This window comes from Gossypium hirsutum, chromosome D10 (assembly GCF_007990345.1).
Source record: "Gossypium hirsutum isolate 1008001.06 chromosome D10, Gossypium_hirsutum_v2.1, whole genome shotgun sequence".
Lineage (NCBI taxonomy): Eukaryota > Viridiplantae > Streptophyta > Magnoliopsida > Malvales > Malvaceae > Gossypium > Gossypium hirsutum.
The window spans coordinates 65,420,368-65,445,854 of NC_053446.1; the positions used below are offsets into that span (position 1 = coordinate 65,420,368).

The window sequence follows — 25,487 nt, forward strand, 5'->3', positions numbered from 1 at the left end:
TAACAAATAAAGTTTAAAGGCTTGTGTGGGGTATGATGAAAGTACACAAGATTATTTAGATAATGTGATAAAGGTTGATGGCCTAATTAATATGTTAGTATGAGTAAATCATCTATACGAAAATATATATTAGTTGATTTCGTAACCAAACGTACAACTTCAAAAGCAATTGTTACCATTCATGAATTTTTTTTGGGGTTGTGATGAAATTTCTTACGAATTTCCTACCACTTTCTTGAAGAATAATTTTCACTTTTTTTCCCTAAATAAAAAGTCGTTGGAAGGAAGGGTGTTGTGTTTCTATTTTCCTAGGTGAAATAATGATAGATTTTCTTTGTTAGTCCTTTCTAACATAGGGAAGGCAAGTTTGGGTAAAATGACTTCTTTAGTCTTTCTTAATTTCAAAATTGACTAAATTGATCCCTTTAAAAGAAGAAAAATTTAATCTTTGTTAATTTTGAAAGTGAGCAACACATAAATTTTGAAAATTGAATAAGGACATTTAACTACATCGTTAATGTCTTCTATCAAATTCACATAATTTTGATATTGATATAACAATAAATTTAGCCCTTCATGTTTGCATTTTTGTCAATTTGATCTTGATTCTAAAAAATCAACAAATTTAGCATTAACATTTACACATTTACACAAATGTAACAGTTTGAATTTGTTAAATCAAGACAAATTAAACATGAATTCACCTAAACTGCTTAGCAACTGATTTAGAGCTTAGATCAATAGGAGATACCATTGTTATAGAATAGTAAGTCTTTAAAGCAAATAAATATTTGGATTTGCCTACCCTTGAGAGCTTATATGTACTTTGATCTCTTGTGTGATATTTAGTAAGTCTTTACAGTGTCTAATTATTTAGATATTTGATGGGTTTCTATTGCTCTGCAAGAAAATGAAAACTTGAGCTTACCCAATTATCTATCACGCACATATGTGCGTATGGACCTTACAAACCCATCAGATTCTATCTTTTGAAAAGCCTTTTAACTCTGCTGCCTATCATCATAATTTTACTATCTAATGAAAATGATTAAGTTTAATACAATGAAGTTTACAATCAAGTGGAATATATTTGATTAAACATCGTTTGAAGATCATATAAAATAAAGGAAACAAAGTGTAAACCTTAAAATAAAGCCTCAATGCCTTCAACTGCTAACTTGAGTCGGAGCTTCCAAGCAGCACGTAAAACAAAAAACAATAATACAACATAATGTATAATGTCAATAAATACAATGACATGAACATCAAAATCCGATCCACCCTATCCTTGGCTGATATGCCTTGGCAAGACATTTACGAAAATCAATATCTTTCACTTGAAGGATCAATTGATTAGCTCGGATACGTCCCCAAAAGTATCCGAGGTTGAATTGATACACAATGAAACTGTCATGCTCTAGTTCGAAGCTTCAAGCACAGTATAATAGCTCGAATCACAGCCACGTTTTATGACTGCTGGAATTCCGGCACCCCCTTAACATCATTCTCCCAAAACAGTGACTGTAAATTCACAACGAACGATCACCGTATGCAGCAAATGGTTATAGAAAATCGCATCGTTTGTTTCAAGACACAAACACCACACTGCAACCGCATAACATGTTCAGCTAAGATCAAACACCTATAGATTTGTGTAAATAATGCAATATAAAATAATCAGAGTAGTATAATTTGTGTTCTCTTGTAGTAAAATCATAGTTTAGGATTAGAGAAAGTGACTGTAAAGACAAAGTTTCGAAGCTCATAAAAATGAATGCATGAACCAAATGGATTAAATCCAAATTATATGAAGAACATAAGGTGATAGAATAGTTAATGCTTAGTGACTAAAGTCCCTGATTGCCAGTTCCAGTATTCATCCTTTCTATCCAAAAAGAGAGTAAAAATCTGGAATTTTAATCACAAAAATCAAATCAAAGTTCAATCTCTGATAATCTAAAATACAAAAAAAGGAAAATTAATTCAAATTTCAGCCCAAACTGATATGATAATGAAGTCAAATGGCTCTACCTTGAAACCAACTCAAACTAAACCCAAATCATTTGTTTTTAAAAAGCAGATGGCCATGAGGGTTGTAAAAGATCACAATGAAACAAAGGTAATTAAGCTCACAAGGAAGGCTAAATTGGCAAGAGCATATGGCTCCTCCAAAGCTCCAACAACCAGAAAGCATTGAAGCAAAGTTGAATGATATCAACTAGGAAAATCTGTTAACAAATTGCAATACAGCCTCGACGTCTCGGTTCAACCACAAATATATGGCAATAACTCAATAGAAGAAATTAGAAGCTTACTCATCTGCCATTAATGTCGTCTTGACTCTGTTTCCTCATCTGCTTTTCTTAAACCAATCACTGACATCTTCATTCCCTTCACAGTAGCATATTTAAAAAGTCAAAGCTTAATCTCTAGGTTTTGGCTGACTTATACTACATTGCTTTAAACTCTGCAAGTAAAAAGCACATCTATGAAGTGAGATAAAAAAGATTAGGCATAGGGCACAACCTTACATTAACACTAGAAATTTAGTGGAACTTGTTTTTGTTGGTGAGACCGAAGATATCATATCAAACCCACCCTTAATCTGCGACTGCAATTCCAGTATAAATAGACATGAATCATAAATCAACGAATCAAGATATCATTGAAGGAAAATGCAATGAGTATATTGAGATACCAGATGATTAAATCTCTACTTTTCAATGAAGCTGAATGGAGTCCTCCACTGATCCTATGGAGTCAACTGCCGAAAAGAAAAAAGCATGAATCTTAATATCACCTCACCACAATGCTGCTTAAACAACTTGAAAGGCAATAACATACAAAGAGACTTCATCCCCAACTGATCTGATGATCAAAATCCAAGATAAGAAAATATCAATTCCAATGGCTCTACCATGGAACCAGCTCTTCACTTCAAAATGAACTCAAATCATTTAACATTTTTCCAGTATCTTCTTGGGTTCCACAATGGGATGAACATAAGCTCACCAATCCAACTTGAGAATGATAACCGTCAAACGCTTGCCTCCAGCTCCATGTGTTCATACCACAAGATTTGAGATACGAGCAACTCTCGGAATTTCTTTGATAAATCTAGAAAAAATAAGCATTAGATGAACCTAAAATCATAATAATAAGTCAAAGGTAACTTACTTCTCCACCAAGACTGAATTGCCAGAGCCCAGAAAAGGTATTCAAAAGATTCCTTCAATTTTGCGTTGAACCATCATATGAATAGACCAATAAGGCAAATCTGTTGACAACTTGCATTGTCTCAAAATATCAGTTCAAACACATAAATAAAATAAGCATCAAGTAAAAGAAATCGAAGCTCTTACAGCTTGGGTGTTCCTCCTTATATGGCTAAAGCTCCAACTCATTATTGGCTAAAAATATTTTGCATTGGTCACAAACGTGACTTTAATACCAGGAATTTCATGGGAACTTGTTTTGTTGGTGAGAAAGAGGATATCAGAACCATCCATAATCTGCAAGTTCTGTTGAGTGTCGAATCTCACAACAAATAGGAAACACCTACTCCTAAATCAACATAAAAGCAAAGGTTATAAGAGAAACCAATCTTTCTAATTAACATGAAATCATGTAATCATGAGTTGATAACATATTAGCGCCGATGTTAGAAACTAAACAATTAGGCTGAATAATTTAAGTATGAATCTTAATATCTAAATTTGGGCACCTACCACTAACCCCTATTGATAATACTCTAAAATGACATACTTTTATGAGCTAATTACATATATATTTTGAGTATGATCCTATTAATTTGGGCTGTTTATGGATATTTTATCAACTCCAAAGCAGGATCTTTTTGCTACTGTATTGAAATCTCTCCAGTTGCCATTCAATTTTCCTCCAAATCAATTAATATGGAGAATTTCCTTCTTAGACAATATATTCTATACCTACGAAAGAACACAGACACAACAGGGGAATGGATATGAGAGAAATAATAAGAAGACTACCACTAACTATAGAACAAATTTCCATTTTATGTTCATAAACTATGCTTTTAACATTTACAATGTGGAACTACAAGTTTTCAGTTTCTCGAAGATGGTAAAGCACCTTCTAAATGACTAGCAATTTATAAAGCAGAGCAAGTTAGCTTCATTCTGGTTTGTTTTAATTAAGTAAATTGAAATTTTAGTTTTAACAATTGTGAAAAACAAAAGTATGGCAATATGAAAAATGACATAAAAAAACTGAAAAATGTATGATAATATGAAAAAATGAGATGAAAATGAAAACCTTACCAATGCATTTGGATGACATAATTGAGAAGTTGTAACTCCTGAAAACCCGAGGCAAAGATGAAAAGAAATAAAAACTTCGAAAGTTATCATGCCGTTTTTTCCTACCATATCTCGCTGCCCATTTCATAGCTGGGGATCCAATTTTGAGCATGGCATTTGCCTCAATGTTATTAGTTGACTCTTGATTCAAGTTGAACAATTATAGAATATCATGCAAAACACATTGTAATTGTCATCATCAACTAAAGAATCGAACTGATATAAACTTTGATCTGCAAAGTATACTTTTTCTAATGATGTGCACTCATGTACACTCAAGCCTTGCAGATATGGTGGCAGCTCTGAGAGTAATTTGAGGCTCTTGCAACGATCCATCCACATATTCCTAAGGGTTTTAGACCTCAAGCTTGGTGGGGGCACATCAACAGTGGGAAACTCTCTTGAATCGAACAGGGAGATATTCCACTGTAGCTTTGGAATACTTGAGCCGCTCATCTCTAACTCCTTAAGATTACTTAAAGAGTCTATAGACAAGGCCGCTTCTTCAATTGGAGTGTCAGATAACTTTAACCATATTAAGCCTCTCGGGACTTTTGGAAATTCGACCATTGGGCAACCACTAATATCCAGTCGACGAAGGGATTCCAACTTGATCGATGCATTTTTTACCGCTGAGCCTTTCACTTTTAAGTACACGAGATTACATAAAGGGTCGAAAGGCAATAACACTTCTTCAATTTGAGTGTGTTAAACTTCTTGGGACATCTGGAAATTGGACCATTGGGCAACCACTAAGATCCAGTTTAAGGGATTCCAACTTGATCGATACATTTTTTACTGCTGAGCCACTCATATTTAAGACCTGAAGATTACATAGACAGTCGAAGGCAAGGACACTTCTTCAATTTGAATGCCAGATAAATTTAATTCTATTAAGCTTCTTGGGATTTCTGGAAATTTGATCATCGAGCATTCACTAAGATTCAGTTTACGAAGGGAATCCAACTTGATCGATACATTTTTGACCGCTGAGCCACTGATATTTAAGTCCTGAAGATTACATAGAGAGTCAAAAGGCAACGACACTTCTTCAATTTGAGTGCGAGATAAGTTTAATTTTGTTAAGCTTTTTGGGATTTCTGGAAATTTGATCATTGGGCAATTACTAAGAATCAATTCACCAAGGAGTTCCAACTTCGAAATATTGATCGATACTTTTTTTTACCTTTGACTTGCTCAACGACAATCCCTGTAGTTTGTGGAGATGCTCAATTGAATCAGGCACTTCTTCTATTTCAGTTATTTCTAAACCCAAAGAACAAAAGTGTCTTGGGACCTGAGGAAACTTCTTGAGCCTATAACATCCCTCAAGGTGAAGCTTATCATGATGAAGAGATGCCAAATGATTGAGGCAAGGAAGTTCAACCAAACTTTTACATAAAGAGCCATCAAGGAGTTCAAGGTTGATGGCTCCTGAAAGATTAGGTATCTTCCTTAAATTAGCGCACCATGAAACGTCAATTTGCCTTAAATTAGCAAGGTCCTCTATAGAAAAATTAACTGTATTACTTTTAAGCATTAAAAAATGAAAAGGAAATGAATAATTATAATACTAAAAAATAAAATTTTATATTTGATGTGTCACTTTTTTAAATTAATTTAAAAACTTTAAATAAGATGTTATTTGATACATCAAATAATAAATATTTTTTTCCTTAAAAAAATTTTTAGGCGAAGAAAATATGAAAGCACATACCATACGATCATCTTCATTCCAAAGTTGTTCCACTTTACCACGTCGTAATATCAATACGACAAGATTTTTTTAATTAAAACTTGATAAAGTTTTGAAGGGAAGAGATATACTATCAACTTTGTTTGCATATTGGGGTGGAGGTTCCCATAAAGTATGTGCAAAATACCTGATGTTGATATATCTAAGCTTATATATGCATCTTCTCAAAACCGGTAGCACAAAATTGTTGATTACCAGTTTGAGTTACATCTAACTTTATTCCTTTAAAAAACTCAGTCACCTGATAAATAAAAAATCATAGATTAACATAAAGAAATTTATTGACATTCTATTAAATCAGTCATAAAAATGCATTAGATATTTAACTAACCCAAAAAACTTTTAACAAAATTCCATGTTGTATCGTAAGACATTTGGTCATTATGTTTATGGTAAGAAACAAATAATTTTATTTTTTGAAATAATAATTAAAAAAGATAATACATGGTACACAACAACATCTATTAAACCTACCAAAGAGTGAAAAGAAAATAAATGCAATTAACACTTACTTTATCATATTTGAACACCTCTTCCATGTCTTCACAACTCCACAATCTACTTCGCTTTCCGGGGCATTCAGATTTTCGCATAACAATGTCCTTGCCCATCTCTTCAACCATGTCATGCATAAAAACACATCCATATTTGTTCTCAAGTAGACACTTGTCGACCAATTTACTTATTCCACATGTTGCACCCTTATAACAAATACTTGGAACTTTTTCTACATAATCCATGGCTTGCCCTTTAAAGAGGCATGCTAGGTCAAGAAATATATTATTTTCTTCCTCATCTAGCTCATCCAAGCTACTCTTCAAAATATGTGAAATTTTAAGTTCTGCACATTGCTTTAGTTTATTCACCTTGCCCTCCCACTCTTTTTTCGACTTCGTATATAGTTCAGAACCCAAAACTTTAAGAGCAAGTGGACTACCTTGGACATATTCTACAAACTTGCATGATAGATCTCGAAAATCAACTGCAGGATTCAACAACTTAAATGCAAATGTAGAAAAAAGTTGAAGAGAATCATTCTCATTCAACTCCTTAACCTTATATATGCGATGAGCTCTTTGATTTTTTAGTACTTGTCTATCTCTAGATGTTACAATGATTTTACTTCCAGGACCAAAATATGTGACACCCATAAAATCTATTTGGTCTGGGTCACTAACATCAGGACAAGAAGTACTTTTTTTATTATTCACCCTCTCTTGATAAGGGTAACCTATGGAAGGGGTATCAATACAAATTTCTTTTTCGTTTAACAGTTTGGAAAGAAGTTCATTTCGTAAAGATTCATTCCCCTGTTTTTTTATTTTCTCACTAATGTTTTGAAGAAACAAACGACATTCATACTTTGCAAAGACTTCTTTATAAACAGCATCAGCAAGGGTAGTTTTGCCAATACCACCCATTCCCCAAAGTCCTATTAGACGCACGTCCACTTGCTCAATCAACCCCAAAATCATCTTCTTTTGATCATCTATTCAGACCAATTCTTCAGAAACACTTCTACAATTGCTATTCAACTTTTTTAAAACATATCCAACCACATCTTTAATGTACTTAGTTTCAGATCTAGAAAATGATTAAAAAACCAGCCGTCAAAAGAAAGATATGTCAAATATAATAAGATGAATATATATATATAGTTACCTATCGAATTTGCCTCCTTCTATATGCCACCCTTTTAACGTACGGACTTCAGTGAAGGCGGCTTTCCATCGCTTCACTTCATCAACCGGCCTCTTTGATTCATGCTCTCCGAAGGATGTTGTTGAAGTTGGCCAGCATGCTGCCTTGTTGCACCAGAAACAGCCCGAGCCAGTGAAGTTGCAGCAGAAGATCAAGCTACTGTTGCCATTTTGTTTCTTCAAGTGATGTTTTGTAACTTAGTTGGATTAAAAGCTAAGTAGCTTTTGTACTTGATGTTATTAGGTGAAGAATGAGCTGTTAAATCAGCTTTACAAAGTGTACAAGTTAACTTTATCAAGTTTCAATGTGCTTAGTGGTAGTAGGTATTGTTTAGGTGATGATTTTTTAACTCATTGACCAGCCACTTGATAATTTTAATGAAAATTCATTCAAATTTCATTATCCAATACTCTCTCTTCTTAGCTTCCATTTTTAGTGTTTCAAAAGCTTAATTCTGCTCTTGAATTCATTTTTGTTTCTTCTGCAAGCCTCGAGCCTTGTTGCTCAAGTCTCAGCAAAACTTGCTTGCATATTATTCATAACACCAACAGATGTCTTAAAAGTCCCACCAATATTTCGCACATGGGAGGGATCAACATAGTAAAAGATAGGAAGAACAATATGCCCTTGAGTCTTTTTACACTTCATGATATGAGAGAGTTCACCTAAGCATGATTTCGAAGAAGCATAGCCTTTAGATAAAACAAGGATTGAGAGATTTGAGGCTGCAATTGCTTGAGAAAGTGCTTGTGAAAGTTGCTCCCCTTTCTCTAGTTTTTCTTCATCGAAGAAGACATTCAGTCCTGTGCCTTTCAAAGCTTTGAGTAGATGACTGGTGAAGTTAAGGCGTGTGTCTTCACCTCTGAAGCTCAAGAAAACTTGGTGCTTCATTTGACGAGAAGAAGATGAAGAAGACGCCATGAAAGATTATGGATAATGTGAGTGAGGCAAAGAGAAAAATTTATAGCAAGGGAGCTTTGGTTTGCCTTTTGAAGAAGAAAAGTTTAAAATATGGATCCTTCATCAGTGGGAACCTTTTATTAAATGGATTTTTGGTTGAATTTTCGAACATATTAAAATTTATTTCTTTTTTTTATACAAAGCCTATAGCTACACGAAATTCTTTCTCACCTTTAAATAGAAACAAAAGGCACATTTAAACACACTCGAACTCACATCTTTAAATATTTGTTTGATGCTATTATTTTCTATTAAAGATTGTCATTAATAAGCTATTTAAATTCCATCACTAAGAATATAATTTTTTTCATCACTTAAATAATGGCTTTAATTAGAGATAGATTCTAGTGTCACGGGGCTAGAACTTTCGTCTCGCGATCCGTGCGGCCTTAGGCGATCCGTTCGTCCAAACTCGCCTAAGTCAGCCTTTACTCAAGTGAAGATTCCTTAAGAACTCCTCCAAGGCACTGAATTGAAGAGCGGAAGCGATTTATGCCAAAAGAAGAATAATGAAAGAACAAGAGAAAGTCACAGAAAAGAACACACCCAAGGTGTTTGAATAAATGCTCTCTGGATTCTATTACTCTTAATAATTCAATCTTACAATGGATGAGTACAAATGAGGGGAGGCTCTCTATTTATAGTTGAGCTCCCCTAAAATCAACGATCAAGATATATTTACATCAACGAACGAGATTAACCATATCCCTTAATTTTAGGGATTTACAATATTTGTCATATCAAATCTAATCTAATCTTTGCAAGATATGATTCTCTCTATCTTCTAAGATTAGTTACCAAAATTAGCCTAAGTTACCATGTCTTCATTATCGGGCCAACCAGGCTTCAATCTGACAGGCTTCTCCAACAATTCTTTGAATCGGGCCAGTTCTCGTGGGCTAAATGTTCCCCATTTAATCGATAGACCTCCATGGGGCACATCTTGTGTCATGGTCACGGGCTTTAGACTTTGGCCCGTGACACTAGCACATTCAAATAACATAATTACGTAACAAATATATTTATAAAAATTTACATAAAAAATAAGTGAAGTTCCTACAGGCATAGGAGTCCCATAACCTATTAAGAGAGGGAATGTACTTGAGTATGGTGTAGACTCATTCAAAGCAGAGGCATCTCGACAAACATGGTGCATTGCCCCTGAATCCAGATACCAAGACGAAGTTCCTATAGGTATAGGAATATACGAATCATCATTATCAAAATTGGACCCAAAATGAGTGGCATTAATATTAGACCCAGTAGAGTTAGAGACATTAGACGCATGTAAATCAGGTATTCGAGGCAATCCAACGCATGAATCTGACCCAATATAAACATGAGCTCTTATTTTTGTCCGCCAGGGAATACACAACCCATTATATGACCCAAACGTAGTACAAACACCACCATCTGAAGGCTCAAGCCCTCGTCCACGACCACGAGGGCTTGCAAACTCCACACAATTAAATGTCGGCCCATTTGGAGAAACATTAGCAGTGGACCCAACTGGAGAAAAATCACCCCTAAAGTCCTAGCATGGGCCAGATGGCCTAGCACACACAGACGGCCCAAGATTTTGGCCAATGGCCTAGTGAACCCAGTTACAAGCCCAAAATACGGACCTAACCCAGTGAACTGCCTCATGACCAGGCTCAAACCGCTGCTCATGACCAAGCCCAAATGGTTGGCTTAACCCAGCATAATGCCCAAGCGGTAGACCTGCTCCATCATCAAACGCAAAAAAAAGGGTTAAAAACCCTAGTGTATGACATATACAGGGGAGGCGCAGCAGACAAGTGACCACCCTACCATTTACCAGAAAGAAATCGTGACGACGCCGTCTACGAAAGGCCACCAAACTGACTAGAGACGGGCGATAGAAACGAGAAACCAGCATCCGAACCCTGCCTAGTACGATCGGTCGAATTTGAAGCCCAGGCCACTAATGTCAGACCACTATAGTCGCGATTATGACAATATTAAAAATGTTGAGCTAAATGCCCAAACTGACCACAGATCTAACATTGGAGTTTGGATCAAAACCTCTTCCCACAACCACCAGTAGGGGACGGCCACCACACACAGAGTCCTCCACCGGCGGTGACGGAATAGTCTCCAAAAGGTTAGCATGAAACGGCACCTCCTGAACCACGCGAATTTAGCGACTTCCATACTCCAACAACTCATCTATGAGGTGTTGTAACGGTAAGGCTTCCGACAAGAATGACACTAAGGTGAGCATGGCGTTGAACTCCGGTGGTAGGCCCACAAGTACGATCTCCACTTTCTCTTTCTCCGAGATCCAAGATCGACAAGCCTCGATTAAAGCACAGGTATTCTGAATCTTTACTACATACTCCTTTATCGACAGATTACCTTTCTTAAGCGAATGTAAATCATGGCGAATGCAAGATAACTTGACACCTGTGACGGCAGTGAAAAGGCAAGTGGCAGTGTTCCAAACATCGCACACCATCCTAGCATATGTAAAAGAAGACAACAGTGAAGGACTAATAGTAGAAAATAACCAGAAAGAGGCAAGTAACCTATCCTGCTGAACTAATGCTGAGGCATCCGGATTTGGAACTAGAGATCCCTCCGAAGACGGCACAAAATGCGGCAGAACAGGTAACGTTCCCTCCAAAAAAAACCAGTCAATTCATAACCTTCAATAATCAAGTGAATATGTTGCTGCCTCTGTCAATCATTGTTGTCCGACGTTTACCATGTTAATATCTACAAAAACTTGAAAGAAAAATAGAATATGCAGAGAATGATTTTTGTATTATTATCTTGAATTTAACCAGTACAACTATAGTATTTATAAAATGTGTATGAGTAACTGCTGCTAACAATCTCACTTAACAGCATAACTGCTTGTATAACAAACTAACAGCTAATAGACTAATAGAGTCTTTATCTATACTCTAACACTTTAAACAGAGCAAGTTAGATTCATCCTGGTTGGTTTTAATTAAGTAAAGCACTTCATTTTCTATCATAGGCAATTAATTTAAAAGTTGAAAATTTAGTTTTAACACCTATGAAAAACAAAAATATGGCAATATGAAAAATGAAATAAAAAATCGAGTAATATGAAAGAATGAGATGAAAACCCCTTTATGCATTTGGATGACATGATTGAGAAGTTGTAACTACTGAAAACCAGAGCCAAAAATGAAAGGAAATAAAAACTGTTGAAATCGTTTAGGGCCTCCATCCCCTTCTTCACCATCATGGCTAAAGCTTCTTTTGGTCTCGGCAGGTCTCATTTCTGTAGCATCAGCATCACTCTCTGCATCTACGTAAAATACAAGAACACCACATCTCTCCACCTTGATAATTTTTCTGCTGCTTCTTCATAATGATGGAAATTTTTGATGTAGAAATCAAATGATGCCTCCTCATAATTCGTCTCTTTTAACCATTTTGATGCTAGATAGAATAAACACGTGATCACCCATGCATTTCTCTGACTCAGAAGCATCCAAGAAAGATATGGTACTTTTGAACTTTTCATGACCACCATCAGCGGCTGTAAGTTAGTAGCCACAAATACATTTAAGACTTCTCAAGCGAGGGCAGTGAGCGAGATCAGCCACAAGGCAGATAACAAAAACGAAAAATCTGCTCCCACCACCCCCATTTGGGGCTATCTTCAAACTTAAGGAAGAATTCATACTCTGATACTTGAACTTATTTGTTGAAATTTTGTTTCTTGGGAAACAACAAATCAAACTTGGAAGGATATCACCCAGGTATTTCCTACCATATGTCGCTGCCCGTTCCTTAGCTAGGGATCCAATTTTGAGCATGGCATTTGCCTCAATGTTATTAGTTGACTCTTGATTCAAGTTGAAGCAATTACAGAATAACATGCAAAACACACCATCACCTTCATCACCTAACGAACCAAACTGATATAAATTTTGATCTGCAAAGGGAACTTTTTCTAATGATGTGCAGTCATGTACATTCAAGTCGAGCAGATATGGTGGAAGCTCTGAGAGTAATTTGAGGCTCTTGCAACGATCCATATGCTTACACATAAGGCTTTTGAACCTTAAGCTTGGTGAGCGCACATCAACAATTGGAAATTTAACGATTACACAACCACTAAGATCTAGAGAAGAAAGGGATTTCAACTTTGAAATATTGCTTGATACATCTTTTACCATTGAGTTTGTCAAGGTCAACCGTTGAAGTTTGTCGAGATGCTCAATGAAATCAGGTACTTCTTTTATTCCAGTTTATGATAAATCTAACTCATAAAAGTTATTTGGGATCTCCGGAAACTTCTTGAGACTACGACATCCCTTCGGTGAAGGGTTTTAAGTGATGTCAAATGGCTGAGGCAAGGAAGTTCGACCAAACTTTTGCATTTTTCACAGTCAAGTCTTTCAAGGTTGAGGGCTCCTAATAAATTAGGAATCTTCTTCAAATTTTTGCAACTAAAAAGTTTAATTTTCCATAAATGAACAAGATCCTGCACATGATGAGAATATAAAGTAGTTAGAGCATCATTTACTTAGACTCTATCAAAATAAAAAATTATATTTGATGTATTGGGTGTATTAATTCACCCGCCATCAATATCAAATTGCTTCTTATAAAAAAATAGAATAAAATCTTTTATATATATTTTAAAAAATTAATAAAAATATGTTATCATAAGATTAAATGTTATATCAATTATAAAGTATTTTTCTTAAAAAATTATTGGATGAAGAAAGTATAAAAGTATATATACCTGATGACCTTCGTTCCAAAGTTGTTCCATGTTTTCATGTGCTAATCTCGATACAACAAGGTTTTTTGGATTAAAATTTGGTGATAAGATATGAAGGGGTAATAATCCCATTGAAGATACCTTAGCTCATCCAGAAGAGATATAATATAAACTTGGTATGTAAGTAGCTTCTTATAATACTTATGCTCTTTTCACAACAAATTCTAAGGAGAATAGAAGAAAATATATCTAAGATTAATCATGTTTTCAAAAACAAAAGGTTAGAATAATAGGTTATCCATATGTGACATGTTTAACTTTATTCCTTGAATTCGATCAGTTCTCTGATAACAAAAATTAATTTATCAAATATTATCCCGAAAAAATTTATAGACATTCCATTAAATAACTCATAAAAAATAATTATATTAGGATAGGCATAGACTAATTGAGCACTTTTAGGAATTTTTACATACAAAAATTGTTTTCTTTTCTTTTGTTTTTATTTTTTCAAACCAATGCATTAAGGATTTAACTAAGTCATAAACCTTGAGCGGATTCTACATTATAACTAAGACATAGTCATTATGTGTCATTATGCATCAATTCCGTCATACCAGGCCCTTGGTGCTTAAGAAAACTTGATGCATCATTTGACGAGAAGAAGATGAAGAAGACGTCATGAAAGTATATGGATTGTGAGATTGAGGAAAAAGACCACAAATAAACCGTGGGAGCTTTGCTTTTGCTTCTACTTTTTGAATGGTAAGAAGAAAAAGTGACTTTATTAAATGGGGATGAGATTGAAAGTGTTTCTGTTAGGCTGAAGCATAGTTAATTTGTCCTAATCCAAGGCTCGAATAAGAAAAAGAGTCTTACATTTCTTCTTAAACCTATTTTTCGAACCTCATATTTTTTTTACCTAAATTCTCTTATATTTTAGATTAACCTTCAAATTTAATTTAAATGAATAGTTAGGCCACTTGAATAAATCTACTCTCGATCTACATATTGGCAGTAGTACTTTTTAGTCTAAACCCACCCAAATTATAAAAGAACCTTTGGTCTAAATCAAGCTAGCTTAAATCAATAAAAAAAAGCCTTCAATTTTGTCTAAATTTATTTTTTTTATTCAAATTCTCTTATATTTTGGATCTTTGTTAGTAATACGATCTGCTACCCTTAGATGAATATCCAATTTAAAGGGACTGTTTTTCTTGCCTAGTCAGTGAAATAATTGTTCCATTGATTAGTGTACTATTTGGTCCCCGATGCCCCACAATTAAGTTCACGTGATATTGATTTTCATGTGTTTTTTTCCTTACCTTCATTCATTGATTGCAAAAAAGCAAATCAATACTATGCTATAAAACTGTCAGTCATCCTCTTGGTTGAATTTTCATGGAAAATCTGCAGATTACAGTCTTATGGCTGTAACTTGATAATGCACCAAAGCATGAAAATTCACCACTTGATATGCGACGCACAATTTTTATGTTTTGTGGGTGATAAATAAGATACTTTAAACTCCTATCATCCAGTTTGGTTTTTATATAAGCACTTCATTTTCTATCATATGAGATTAATTTATTTAAAAATTGTGGATACAAGCTTGCAACATCTATCACTAGCTAATTTGTAATGCTAATGGACCTGAATTTGTGTAATTACTGCAATATAAAATAATCAGAGTTGTATAATTTGTGTTTTTTTCTTATAGTAGATCATAGTTTAGGATTACAGAAAATTATTTTAGTTATTAAGCTTCGAATCTTGAACTTGTTGGATATCATCTCATCAGAACCAATGTACAAACCAATTCTAAAATAGAGTAGAACTCTGGAATTTTAATTGCAAAAAGGGAAAATTGATTCAAGTTTTAGCCCAAACTGATGTAACAATCAAGTCAAATAGCTGTACCATGAAACCAACTTTTCATTTTGAAGTTCCAACTAAAGCAAAATCATTGGGATTCTTTTTTTCCAGGTGTTTATGTTGGGTTCCTCTGTGGGGTAAACATCAATCTAGCTTAAGAATGAAAACTGTGATAGGGTTGGCATTGAAAATAACATCCAGGCTCCATGTGTTCATTCAACGAGTTTTGAGATGAGAGCAACTCTGCCAACTTCTGAATGCATTTATATGGTCCATTGATAAATCAGGGGAAAAGAATGCCATGAGGATGCTAATAATCAGAATGAGTCAATAGTAATTTACCCAAGAGCATATGCTTCCTCTCAATGGGATAAACAAGGCAACTCTGTTGACAAGTTGCAGTACTGCTTCAATATCTAAGTCCAACCACAATATAAATAAATCATTCAGTAGAAGAAATTGAAGAGCTTAAAAGCTTACTTGTTACAAACATCTGTTATTTATTCCCTCATCTGCTTTCCTTACATCAATCATTGCCATCTTTATTCCCTTCACAATAATCTCTAGGTAAAAGGGCACATCTATAAATGTGGATTTTGTGGGAACTTCATTTTTTGGTGAGAAAGAACATATCAAAAAACCACCCATAATCTGCAACTTCAATTCCAGTAGAGTATTGAATCTGTGTCTGGCTTGACTATCATGCAAGTTTCATGAAATCTACAGATCACAGTCATAAAAAAAAATAGAACATAACAAATAGAAAATACCTACTCCTAGATCAATATAAAAGCATAGGTTATAAGATTAACCAATCTCGAAAATATGTTGACTATATTTAGGTAATAGTTGGTAGGTTTACCTTAGCTAACATGAATATAAATTAGAAATCATGAACTGAAATATTATATATATATATATTTACCAACTTTCAAAGGAAATATGAAACATAAATCAATGGGTGAACAAATCATTGAAGTAAAATGCAGATAGTATTGAGATGCAATATGATTAAATCTCTACTTGCTGCCTATGGCATGAGTACCAATGGTGGAACCTAACCAATTAAGCTGAATGGTGTCCACCACTGATCCTATGAATCAAAACCAGCCAATAACAAGTCACCTGTCAAAAAGAATTCAAGTATGAATCTTAATCTCTCCTCACTACAATGCTCAAACAATATGAGAGCAGTAACATAAAAAGAAATTTCGGCCCAAACTGATATGATAATCAAAATCCAAGATAATAAAATATTGTTGGATTTTTCAGCAACAAAAGAAAACGAATGAAGCAAGAATAAAACTGAAAAATGAAAACTCAGCAAAGATGTAACTGAAACTCTATATTTTTCATTCAAATTTTGAAAGATATATGAGTTACACAAGTAATTGGACAGTTACCTAATAGTTAACTGCTCCCACTTAATACATAAACAAAAACTTGCTTAACTTGTACATAAAAGAAAGCTAACATACTAGCTATTACATCAATACAAATCAATCAAAACATCCTACTAACTTTGCTATCAAATTACAAAAGAACTAGACAAAGTTACATAGGAACAAAACACTCAAAATAAGTTGTTGCATTCGGACCAGCTTCATTTCTTCACTTCAGAACAATGTTGCTGCTTGACATTTACTGCTAGTCTTTTGTTGCAATGCAGGCCAAAGCTTAACACTCCTCCTTGGACTGTATGCAACAAACACCAATTTTTCTTTTCAAGATTTCAAACCTATTAGCTCCTAATGACTTGGTCAAAATTTAGGCCAATTGAGTTTCTGAGCTGCAATGAGCAAGGCTGATCTCCTTCGATTGCTCAGCTTCTCGAACAAAATGAAACTTAATTTTAAAATGCTTAGTCTTACCATGGAAGACTGGATTTTTGGTTATGGCAACAACTGATTGATTATCAACTTTGATTTTAGTAGGCCGAGCTTGCTCTTCATTCAAATCACATAAAAGCTTTCTAAGCCAAATGGCTGATTAACTGATGCTACAGCTGAGATGTATTCTACCTCTACTGTAGATTGAGCAACAGTTTGTTGCTTCTTTGAGCTCCAGCAGAAAACACTAGAGCCTAAGGTAAAAAAGTAACCCGATGTGCTCCTCATATCATCAACTGAACCAGCCCAATCACTGTCAGAATAACCAACAAGCTTTAACTCCTCTATCTTTCCAAACTTCACACCAGAATCAATTGTTCCTTTGACATATCTTAACACCCTTTTTGCTGCTTTTAAGTGTGCCATATTACAGCAATGCATGAACCTTGAAAGAAGACTGACAGCATAGACAATGTCTGGCCTTGTTGCTGTTAAATAAAGTAAGCAACCAATTAAGCTTCTATATGCCTTTTCATCTACTCTATCATGCTCACTAGTGCTGGACAGCTTCTCTCCCAATGCAACAGGTGTAGCAACAGATTTGCAGTTTGACATACAGAACTTCTCCAACACTTTTGATGCAAATGTTTGCTGACTTATGAAAATGCCATGACTTTATTGATTTACTTCCATGCCAAGAAAGTATGTCATTAAGCCAAGATCAGTCATTTCGAATACTTCTTGCATCTGTTTCTTAAAATCTACAATCAACTCATCCTTACAGCCAATAACTAGCAAATCATCAACGTATACGGACACAATTAGCAAAGTCTCCTTTCCATTTTTCTTAACATAAAGAGTAGGCTCACTGACACTCTTTGTGAACTCGAGCCTTGCCAAATAGCCATCTATCCTTTCATACCAGGCCCTTGGAGCCTGTTTTAGGCCATACAAGGCCTTCTTGAGTTTGTAGACTTTATGTTCTTCACCAGGGACCTTAAAACCTTTAGGCTGTTCTATGAAGATTTTTTCATTGAGAAAACCATTTAGGAAAGCTGACTTAACATCTAAATGATGCACTTTCCAGTGTTTTTGAGCTGCCAAAGCAAGCAACAATCTTATGTTGTCCAACCTTGCAACAGGTGCAAAGGTTTCAGAGAAATCAATCCCTTGCCGCTGACTGTACCCTTTCACTTCCAGTCTAGCTTTGTGTCTGTTCAGAGAACCATCAGCATTGTTCTTAGTTCTGAAGACCCATTTGACACTAATGATCCTTTTATTTTCAGGTCTATTAACAAGCTCCCAGGTACCATTCTTGTGAATCATCCTTAGTTCAGCTTCCATGGCCTCTTGCCAACATCTTTCTTTTGCTGCTTCATCATAGCATGAAGGTTCCACCAAGGTTACAGCACACCTTTCATAGATGTTTGCTAGTGTCCTAGTGCCTCGAACAGGTTCATCATCATAGCCATCTTCAATCACTTCTTCAATTTCAGCCTGTTGTAGGTCAAGGCCATTCTGATCTTCATCAAGTAAACTTGCCTCAATTCCATCCCATTTCCAGCTATTTACTTCACTGAATTTGTCATCTCTGCTCACTATAACATTCTTGGTCAGTGGATCAAAGACTCTATATCCTTTTTTTACACTGCTATAGCCAACAAACACCCCTGGCATCGACCTCCTATCCAACTTGATTCTTTTCTCTATTGGTACCAATACATAACACAAACAACCAAACACCTTCACATGTTAGAAAAATGGTTTCTATCTAACCCAGGCTTCAAAGGGTGTTTTACCCTTGACTGTATTAGTTGGTAGCCTGTTTAGCATGCAAATAGCTGTGTTCACAGCTTCAGCCCAGAAAATGTTAGGCATTTTAGCCTCAAATAGAAGACACCTGGCCATATCGAGAACTGTTCTATTTTTTTCTCACAAACACCATTTTGCTGTGGTGTATAAACAATAGTTAGCTGGTGTTGAATTCCAGCATCATCACATATCTTTTGAAACTTTTAAGATACATACTCAGATCCATTGTCAGACCTCGAGCATTTCAGCTTGCAGCTAGCTTGGTTTTCAGCCAAAGCTTTAAATTTGCAAAAGAAATTGTAAACATCTAACTTTTGCTTTAGAAAATTTACCCAACAAAACCTAGTGCAATCATCAATGAAAAATACAAAGTACCTGCTGCCATTTAAGGAGGTGGTCTTCATAGGTCCACAGATGTCTGTATGAACCAACTGAAGTTTTTCTTGTGCTCTCCATGCTTTGTTGACATGGAAAGGTAATCTGGTCTGTTTGCCTACTGATAGACCTTACACACAACCTCTATTGGCTCAATTTTAGACATGTCATTAACCAAATTCATCTTTTGCAACATACTTAGTGAATTGTAGTTCACATGTCCCAGCCTCCTATACCACAAGATTGCTTCATCGCATAGCTATTGTAGTTAACACCTCACCAGTAACATTTTTGATCACATAAATTTTGCCTTCAAAAACTAAAGAGTAACCTTTCTCCAGTAGCTGACCAACACTCAGCAAGTTTTGGTCAATATCAGGTACATAGAGAACCTCAGAAATGGTTTTGTTACCTGACTTGGTGCCTATCATAGCCTTGCATTTCCCTTTTGCTTTCAGCAGCTCACCATTGCCAATTCTGACTTTGGACTTGAAAGTGGTGTCTAGCTCCTTGAATATACTCTTTTCAGAAGCCATGTGGTGAGTACATCCACTATCAATTAGCCAAATTTTGCTAACCTTGCTCAAGCTTGCAAAGCATGATGCTGAAAAAACATGTTCTTCTTGTATTTCAACATCTTCTGTAGCCTGTGCTTGATTCTGATACTGTGGTTGTGCTTTTGGCTTGTTTTTACAGACTTTTTCAATGTGGCCAAATTGTTTACGGCCTCTACACTGAATGTCTGGTCTGTACCAACAGTATTTTTCAAGGTGAGTAGTTTTCTTACAATGAACACAATGTGGAAACTTCTTCTTGGCAGGCTCTTTCTTCTTCTTTTCTGTCCAAGGCTTTTTGCCTTTGGAATTCAAATTTGAACTTGAGTTTTCTCTGCTTCTAGCTTGAAAGGCTCCTTCATAATGGTCTTCCATTTTGTTTTCCCTTCTTTGCTATTGTGCACAAAGAGCATTTATAAGCTCTGTCAAAGGGATTGTTGATAAGTCTCTTGAATCCTCCAAAAAAGAAATTTTTGCTTCATACTTCTCTGGCAAGGTTATTATGACTTTCTCAACTACCTTTGATCACTAAATTCTTCCCCAAGCAGCCTTATATTGTTGACAGTGGCCATAATTCTGTCAACATACTACTTAATAGTTTCTGAGTCCTTCATTTTCAGGTTCTCAAAGTCCCTTCTCAAGTTGACCAGCTGTTGTTGTCTGGTCTTGTCTGACCCTTGAAACTCCTCCTTGAGTTTATCCCAAGCCTACTTTGGTGTGTCACAGGCCATTATCCTTGTGAGGATAACATCAGAAACTCCACTTTGAAGGCATGACATAGCCTTATACTTCTTGGCACAGTCTTCACTATGCTGTTTGATCTGAGCTATGGTCGGGTTGGCTCTCAATGGTGGTGGCTCAGTGTCATTGAGAACAACATTCCACAGACCATGTTCCTACAGATATGTTCTCATTTTCACTGCCCAGATGTTATAATTTTCACCAGAAAAAATAGGTGGAGGAGGTGGTGTAAAATTTATTTTCACAGTAACCAAAAAAAACCAATTAAAAACAGCTTCTGCTTCTTTGTTTCAAACACAACTTGCTTAGTGGCAGTGCACAACCAAGGCCCTCAAAGACAACGAGCTCTTGATACCATTTGTTAGATTTTTCAGCAAAAAAAGAAAACAAATAAAGCAAGAATAAAATTGAAAAATGAAAACTCAGTAAAGATGTAATTGAAACTCTATATTTTTCATTCAAATTTTGAAAGATATATGAGTTACACAAGTACACTACACCAAAACAGGCTTTTAGCAGCAATTTTAACGGCGTTTGGACAAAACGCCGGTAAAAATCAGGCATTAGCGGCGTTTGTCGAAAAACGCCGTTATAAATGAGCATTAGCGGCGTTTTAAAAAAAAATGCTGCAAAAAACCTAAGCCCAACGGCGTTGTTTTTAGACCTTTTAGGGCTCTAGTAGCATTTTGGAAGAAGCGTCGCTAATGCTCGGGGTTTTAGCAGCATTTTTGAAGAAGCGCTGCTAATGCTCGGGGATTTAGCGACGTTCTCAAAGAAGCGTCGCTAATGTTCGGGGCTTTAGTGGCATTTTTGAAGAAGCGCCGCTAATGCTCGGGGATGTAGCGGCTTTTTTTAAAATGCGCCACTAAAACATTTTATCTTAATTGGTTTGTTTATATTAATTAAATAAAATTCAATTTATTGCTAATTGAATATTTAAAATCTTCAGAAAAAAATAATGACACGTAGAAATAATTTGAAATAAAACACATGGAAAAATTAAAATACTATTATTTAAAATAATTTTAAAGTTTTTTGGTTACATGATTACTGATTGTTTTTTAATTTATATATTAAAAAAATTATTATATAATCGTAAAAGAGATAGTATTAATTTAAAATATTGAATTAAGTATCACTATAGTTTAGGGTTTTTGGTTTAAGGTATATGATTAATTTAAGATTTAAGGTCGGTTTAGGACTTACTATTTTAAGGTTTAGGGAGTATGGATTTAGGGATTATGGATTAGGGATTATAGTTTAAGGGTTGAGATTTAATGTTTAGGGGTTAGGGTTTAGGGGTTAGACGTTATGGGTTAAGATTTAGGCATTTAGGTTTTAGGGATTCAGGGGTCGAGTTAGGGTTTTGGGTTTAGATTAATTAGTTTTTTAATTTATATTTTAAATATGTTCTTATATAATTGTAAAAGAGATAATAATAAATTTGTTTAGGGTTTTTAATGTTTAAGGTTTATGGTATATGGTTTAGGGATTATGGTTTATGGTTTAAGGTTTAAGGGTTGGGGTTTAAGAGTTATGGGCTGGGGTTTAAGGTTTAAGGGTTAATAGTTAGGAGTTTAGGGTTTAGGAGTAAGGGGTTAAGGGTTAAGGGTTTATAAAATCTATTTTGGATAGGACCAAATTATAAAAAATAAAAATGAAATACAAAAACTAAAATCATTCCACATCAAACATCCAGCAAAATAGTTATTTTTTAGTTAGGAAGAAATATCTCTAATAAAATGGAGATTAGATCGGAAAAGAATAATATAAAATCATGATTTACGTCTAAATCTTTAATAGAAATTTGATATGTGATAGGTTTATTGCTTAATAATTAATTACAACCATTTAATCATTTGTTTTCTTATTAAAATGTACAATATTTATTTTGAGAGTACTTGATTTTTTTTATAAAAATCTAATTTATAAAAAATAGTAATAAAAAATATTTTATAAAATCATTAAACTAATAATTTTTAGCAGACAAAATAAAAGATTTTGAGCAGAACAAAACGGCATCATTCTGTTCAAAATGGAATGAATTTTTGTGGCTTTTTTATAAAAATGCCACAAAATATAAGCAAATAAAAACGCCGCAAATAATCATTTTATTTTAAAAAGATTGCCCCCTTTTTATCCCAAAATTTCCCCGCTGAAACCCCTAATTTTTTCCGCTCTTCTTCGCAGTTTGAGTATTAAAAATTTAATACTTGCATTTCGCTTCTTCACCCTTTTCAAACTCATTTCTTTCGCCTCTTCTTTCTTTTTCTTGGATCTTCTTTCTCCCTCTCTGCAAAGATCTTTGATTTTTTCTCCCTTTCTGCAAAGAGTTCTAATTTAAGCCGTCTTTCGATGAGTATTTGAAGACTATGGAGTCTATGAGGGAGAAAAAGCAATCTTTTAAATCAAATAGAGGTAAGTCAAGTAGAAACTTTGGGGAGAATGAAAATATGTCCAAAATTGAACATACACTACAGCAAAACTGGTTTATTTATTATATTTAATTATACAATACTATACAAATATTAAAAAATATTTTGAGAAAATTTGATATAATACTTTGAACTACACATAACAACTCCTTAACCTTTAAAAAAAAACCTATCTAAAATATTAAATATTAGACTAAAAATAACATGGGCAGGAAAAAATGAGTTTAGGTTTGTCATTATAAATTTGGATAGGTTTTGGTAAAATTTTAGGTCTACCGAGTCGGATCGTATTTGGACAAACATAAACTATATTAATTCATATATAAACTCAATCCGACCTAATTCAAGAACACCTCTTCGTTGAACCTATACACTACAGCAAGATTCAGAGTATTTATTACTTGATCTTGAAGCTGTTCGTGCGCAGATTGACATCCGTCCAAATGCACCTTATACTCTTTCTGTAAGTTCTAAATTTTTATATGTTACAAATTTGTTAAGATTCAGAGTATGTTACTCTTTCTGTAAGGCAAATTTCTCTTATAAATTATGAAATCGTTCTAAAAGAAAAGAAAGAAGCTTAAAATGAAAAAAAAAAAAAAACTCATCAAACTGTTCTTTTTTGAACTATTAATTAAATACCTCTGCTAGTAATTTTGGATACTGCTTCTTTGCTTCCAATCATACCTTGTTTATTTCTATTCCAATTAGATTACATTGATATGAGCATGCTTTATCTGTTGGCACCTTTCAAGGTTTACAACTAAATTGTATCAGCATTCTATATATTTGGCTTTCTTGAAATCCTTGTTTTATGATGCTTACTAATGATTGTATTTCATCTTTATGATTTTCACTCTTGTTCGATGCTTATTTCAATTGATGTAAATGCAGATGCATCCTTTTTGGATGAATGGTCTTTTGATCAATTTCAGAGCCTGCTGAATAGGTCCAATGAAAACCCAAAGTTGAAAAGGTTACTTGAACAAGATAATCTTGTTGTATTTTATGGTTTGAACACAATCAGACACTATAGGGTGTTGCTGCAATGAAGGAAAACCATCCTTAAAGATGAGGATTTTTTTTATTAACATGCTCGTTGTTGTTATTTTGTACAGGTAAAGGTTTACACGGATCGGAAAACACTAGTTCATGCTTTGAGTGACACCAAAACAGCTGTAAAGTAGTTGAATACACTAGTGACAGTGGTCCTAATTATTGTTACTGTCATCATATGGCTTCTTTTGCTGGAAATTGCAACCAGAAACTGCTTTTGCTCCTTTCATCACAGCTTGTAGTGGCTGCTTTTATGTTCGGAAACACCTGCAAGACTATTTTTGAAGCTATAGTATTCGTGTTTGTGATGCATCCTTTTGATGTCGGCGATCGTTGTGTGGTTGATGGTGTTCAGGTAACTATTTAAAATGACATTCTTACATGCATGTATGGGAAAGTTACTAATTATGCTTATCACTTGGTAATGGTAACTAACTGTTGCTGGTCGAGGAGATGAATATTTTAACGACCGTCTTCCTGAAACTTGATAATGAAAAGGTGTACTACTTTGGCTACAAAGCCCATCGGCAACTATTATAGAAGCCCGGATATGGGTGATACAATAGAGTTCTCGATTGATTTTTTGACCCCAGCAAAGACAATAGGCAGGCTGAAAGAAGAGATAAAGAAGTAAGTTGACTTTAGTTCAAGCATGTAAGGTGTCTCCATGTTATATAATATTTTTTATTATGTTTTGATCTCGATAGTTGAGTATGATTTTTATTATGTTTATCAGAACTTACTGTTCTTTGTTCCAAGTTCGTTTTGGTGTGTACAATTTATGATCTTTCTGCTGCCAATTCTTAAGCAGGCATTTGGAAGCTAATACCCTGTGGCATCGTAATCACCTTGTGGTGGTGAAGGAAATCGAGAATGTGAATGCCTTTTGAAAGTGCGCAAACTGTATGCTCGCATCCAACTCAGTACTATAGTATTATGTTGAGACTTATCCTTTCCAACAATTGGAAGGATATATTCTTGTTTTCTGGTAGGACATGGCTTCATCACTCTGTTATGAATGTTACCTTGCATGTTAGTATTTCTCAATTCTATAAATTACGTATTTGTGAAATTCCATTTTTATTTTCCATGCATAAATTACGTATTTGTTGACACTACAGATCTAGTCTGCCAATCTGGACCTGGTTCTTGGCCTTCTTCCGTCTATGCTCAATCAGCAATTTATCCCATGGCACATAGTGCAGCCCAGGTTTTACTTCATTCTTTTATATATTTTACATTCATACAAGAGTAATTTTTGTCTTTTTACATTTCAAATAAAACCATTTTTATTGTATTTTATACATGTTGATATTTGAAG

General features: G+C 34.7%; 2 protein-coding genes and 3 long non-coding RNA genes across 11 annotated transcripts in view; 2 read left to right on the forward strand and 3 right to left on the reverse strand.

Annotated features, from left to right (window-relative positions):
* The window catches only part of LOC107934943 (mechanosensitive ion channel protein 10), a 76,098-nt gene that overhangs the window by 43,708 nt on the left and 6,903 nt on the right, over positions 1–25,487 (forward strand). Inside the window, exons 1-5 of one of the 7 annotated variants that reach the window (XR_005919943.1) lie at positions 22,866–23,573; positions 24,005–24,086; positions 24,229–24,796; positions 24,978–25,198; positions 25,288–25,376. The exons of 1 other annotated variant lie outside the window; for it this stretch is intronic. Coding sequence is in view for 1 of the 6 variants with exons in the window: in XM_041103657.1 (XP_040959591.1) it covers positions 24,698–24,796; positions 24,978–25,056 (178 nt within the window). In the remaining 5 variants the exon portion in view is untranslated. Of the gene's footprint in view, positions 1–22,865; positions 23,574–23,646; positions 24,087–24,228; positions 24,797–24,977; positions 25,199–25,287; positions 25,377–25,487 lie in introns of those variants that run through there. 5 more of the 7 variants (XR_005919944.1, XR_005919942.1, XR_005919940.1 and 2 more) reach the window with 5 other exon arrangements.
* LOC121222596 (uncharacterized) lies at positions 1,088–5,933 on the reverse strand. The gene is made up of 6 exons (XR_005919947.1): positions 4,302–5,933; positions 2,845–3,564; positions 2,699–2,764; positions 2,527–2,611; positions 2,316–2,391; positions 1,088–1,605 (listed from the first exon to the last, which is right to left on the reverse strand). It is a non-coding gene; the product is annotated as an uncharacterized lncRNA (long non-coding RNA).
* Positions 6,009–8,638, reverse strand: LOC107934971 (disease resistance protein RUN1-like). Its single transcript, XM_016867496.2, has 2 exons — positions 7,759–8,638; positions 6,009–7,680 (listed from the first exon to the last, which is right to left on the reverse strand). The coding sequence occupies exon 2, from the start codon at positions 7,569–7,571 to the stop codon at positions 6,567–6,569; it is 1,005 nt and encodes a 334-aa protein (XP_016722985.1). The 5' UTR covers positions 7,572–7,680; positions 7,759–8,638; the 3' UTR covers positions 6,009–6,566.
* On the reverse strand, positions 9,312–10,711 carry LOC121222594 (uncharacterized). The gene is made up of 2 exons (XR_005919945.1): positions 10,570–10,711; positions 9,312–10,479 (listed from the first exon to the last, which is right to left on the reverse strand). It is a non-coding gene; the product is annotated as an uncharacterized lncRNA (long non-coding RNA).
* Positions 10,480–11,612, forward strand: LOC107934932 (uncharacterized). Its single transcript, XR_001694103.2, has 2 exons — positions 10,480–11,093; positions 11,197–11,612. It is a non-coding gene; the product is annotated as an uncharacterized lncRNA (long non-coding RNA).

Excerpts from the sequence above, each read along its gene's own strand:
- LOC107934971 (XM_016867496.2), bottom strand. The coding sequence starts at position 7,571 with ATGATTTTGGGGTTGATTGAGCAAGTGGACGTGCGTCTAATAGGACTT.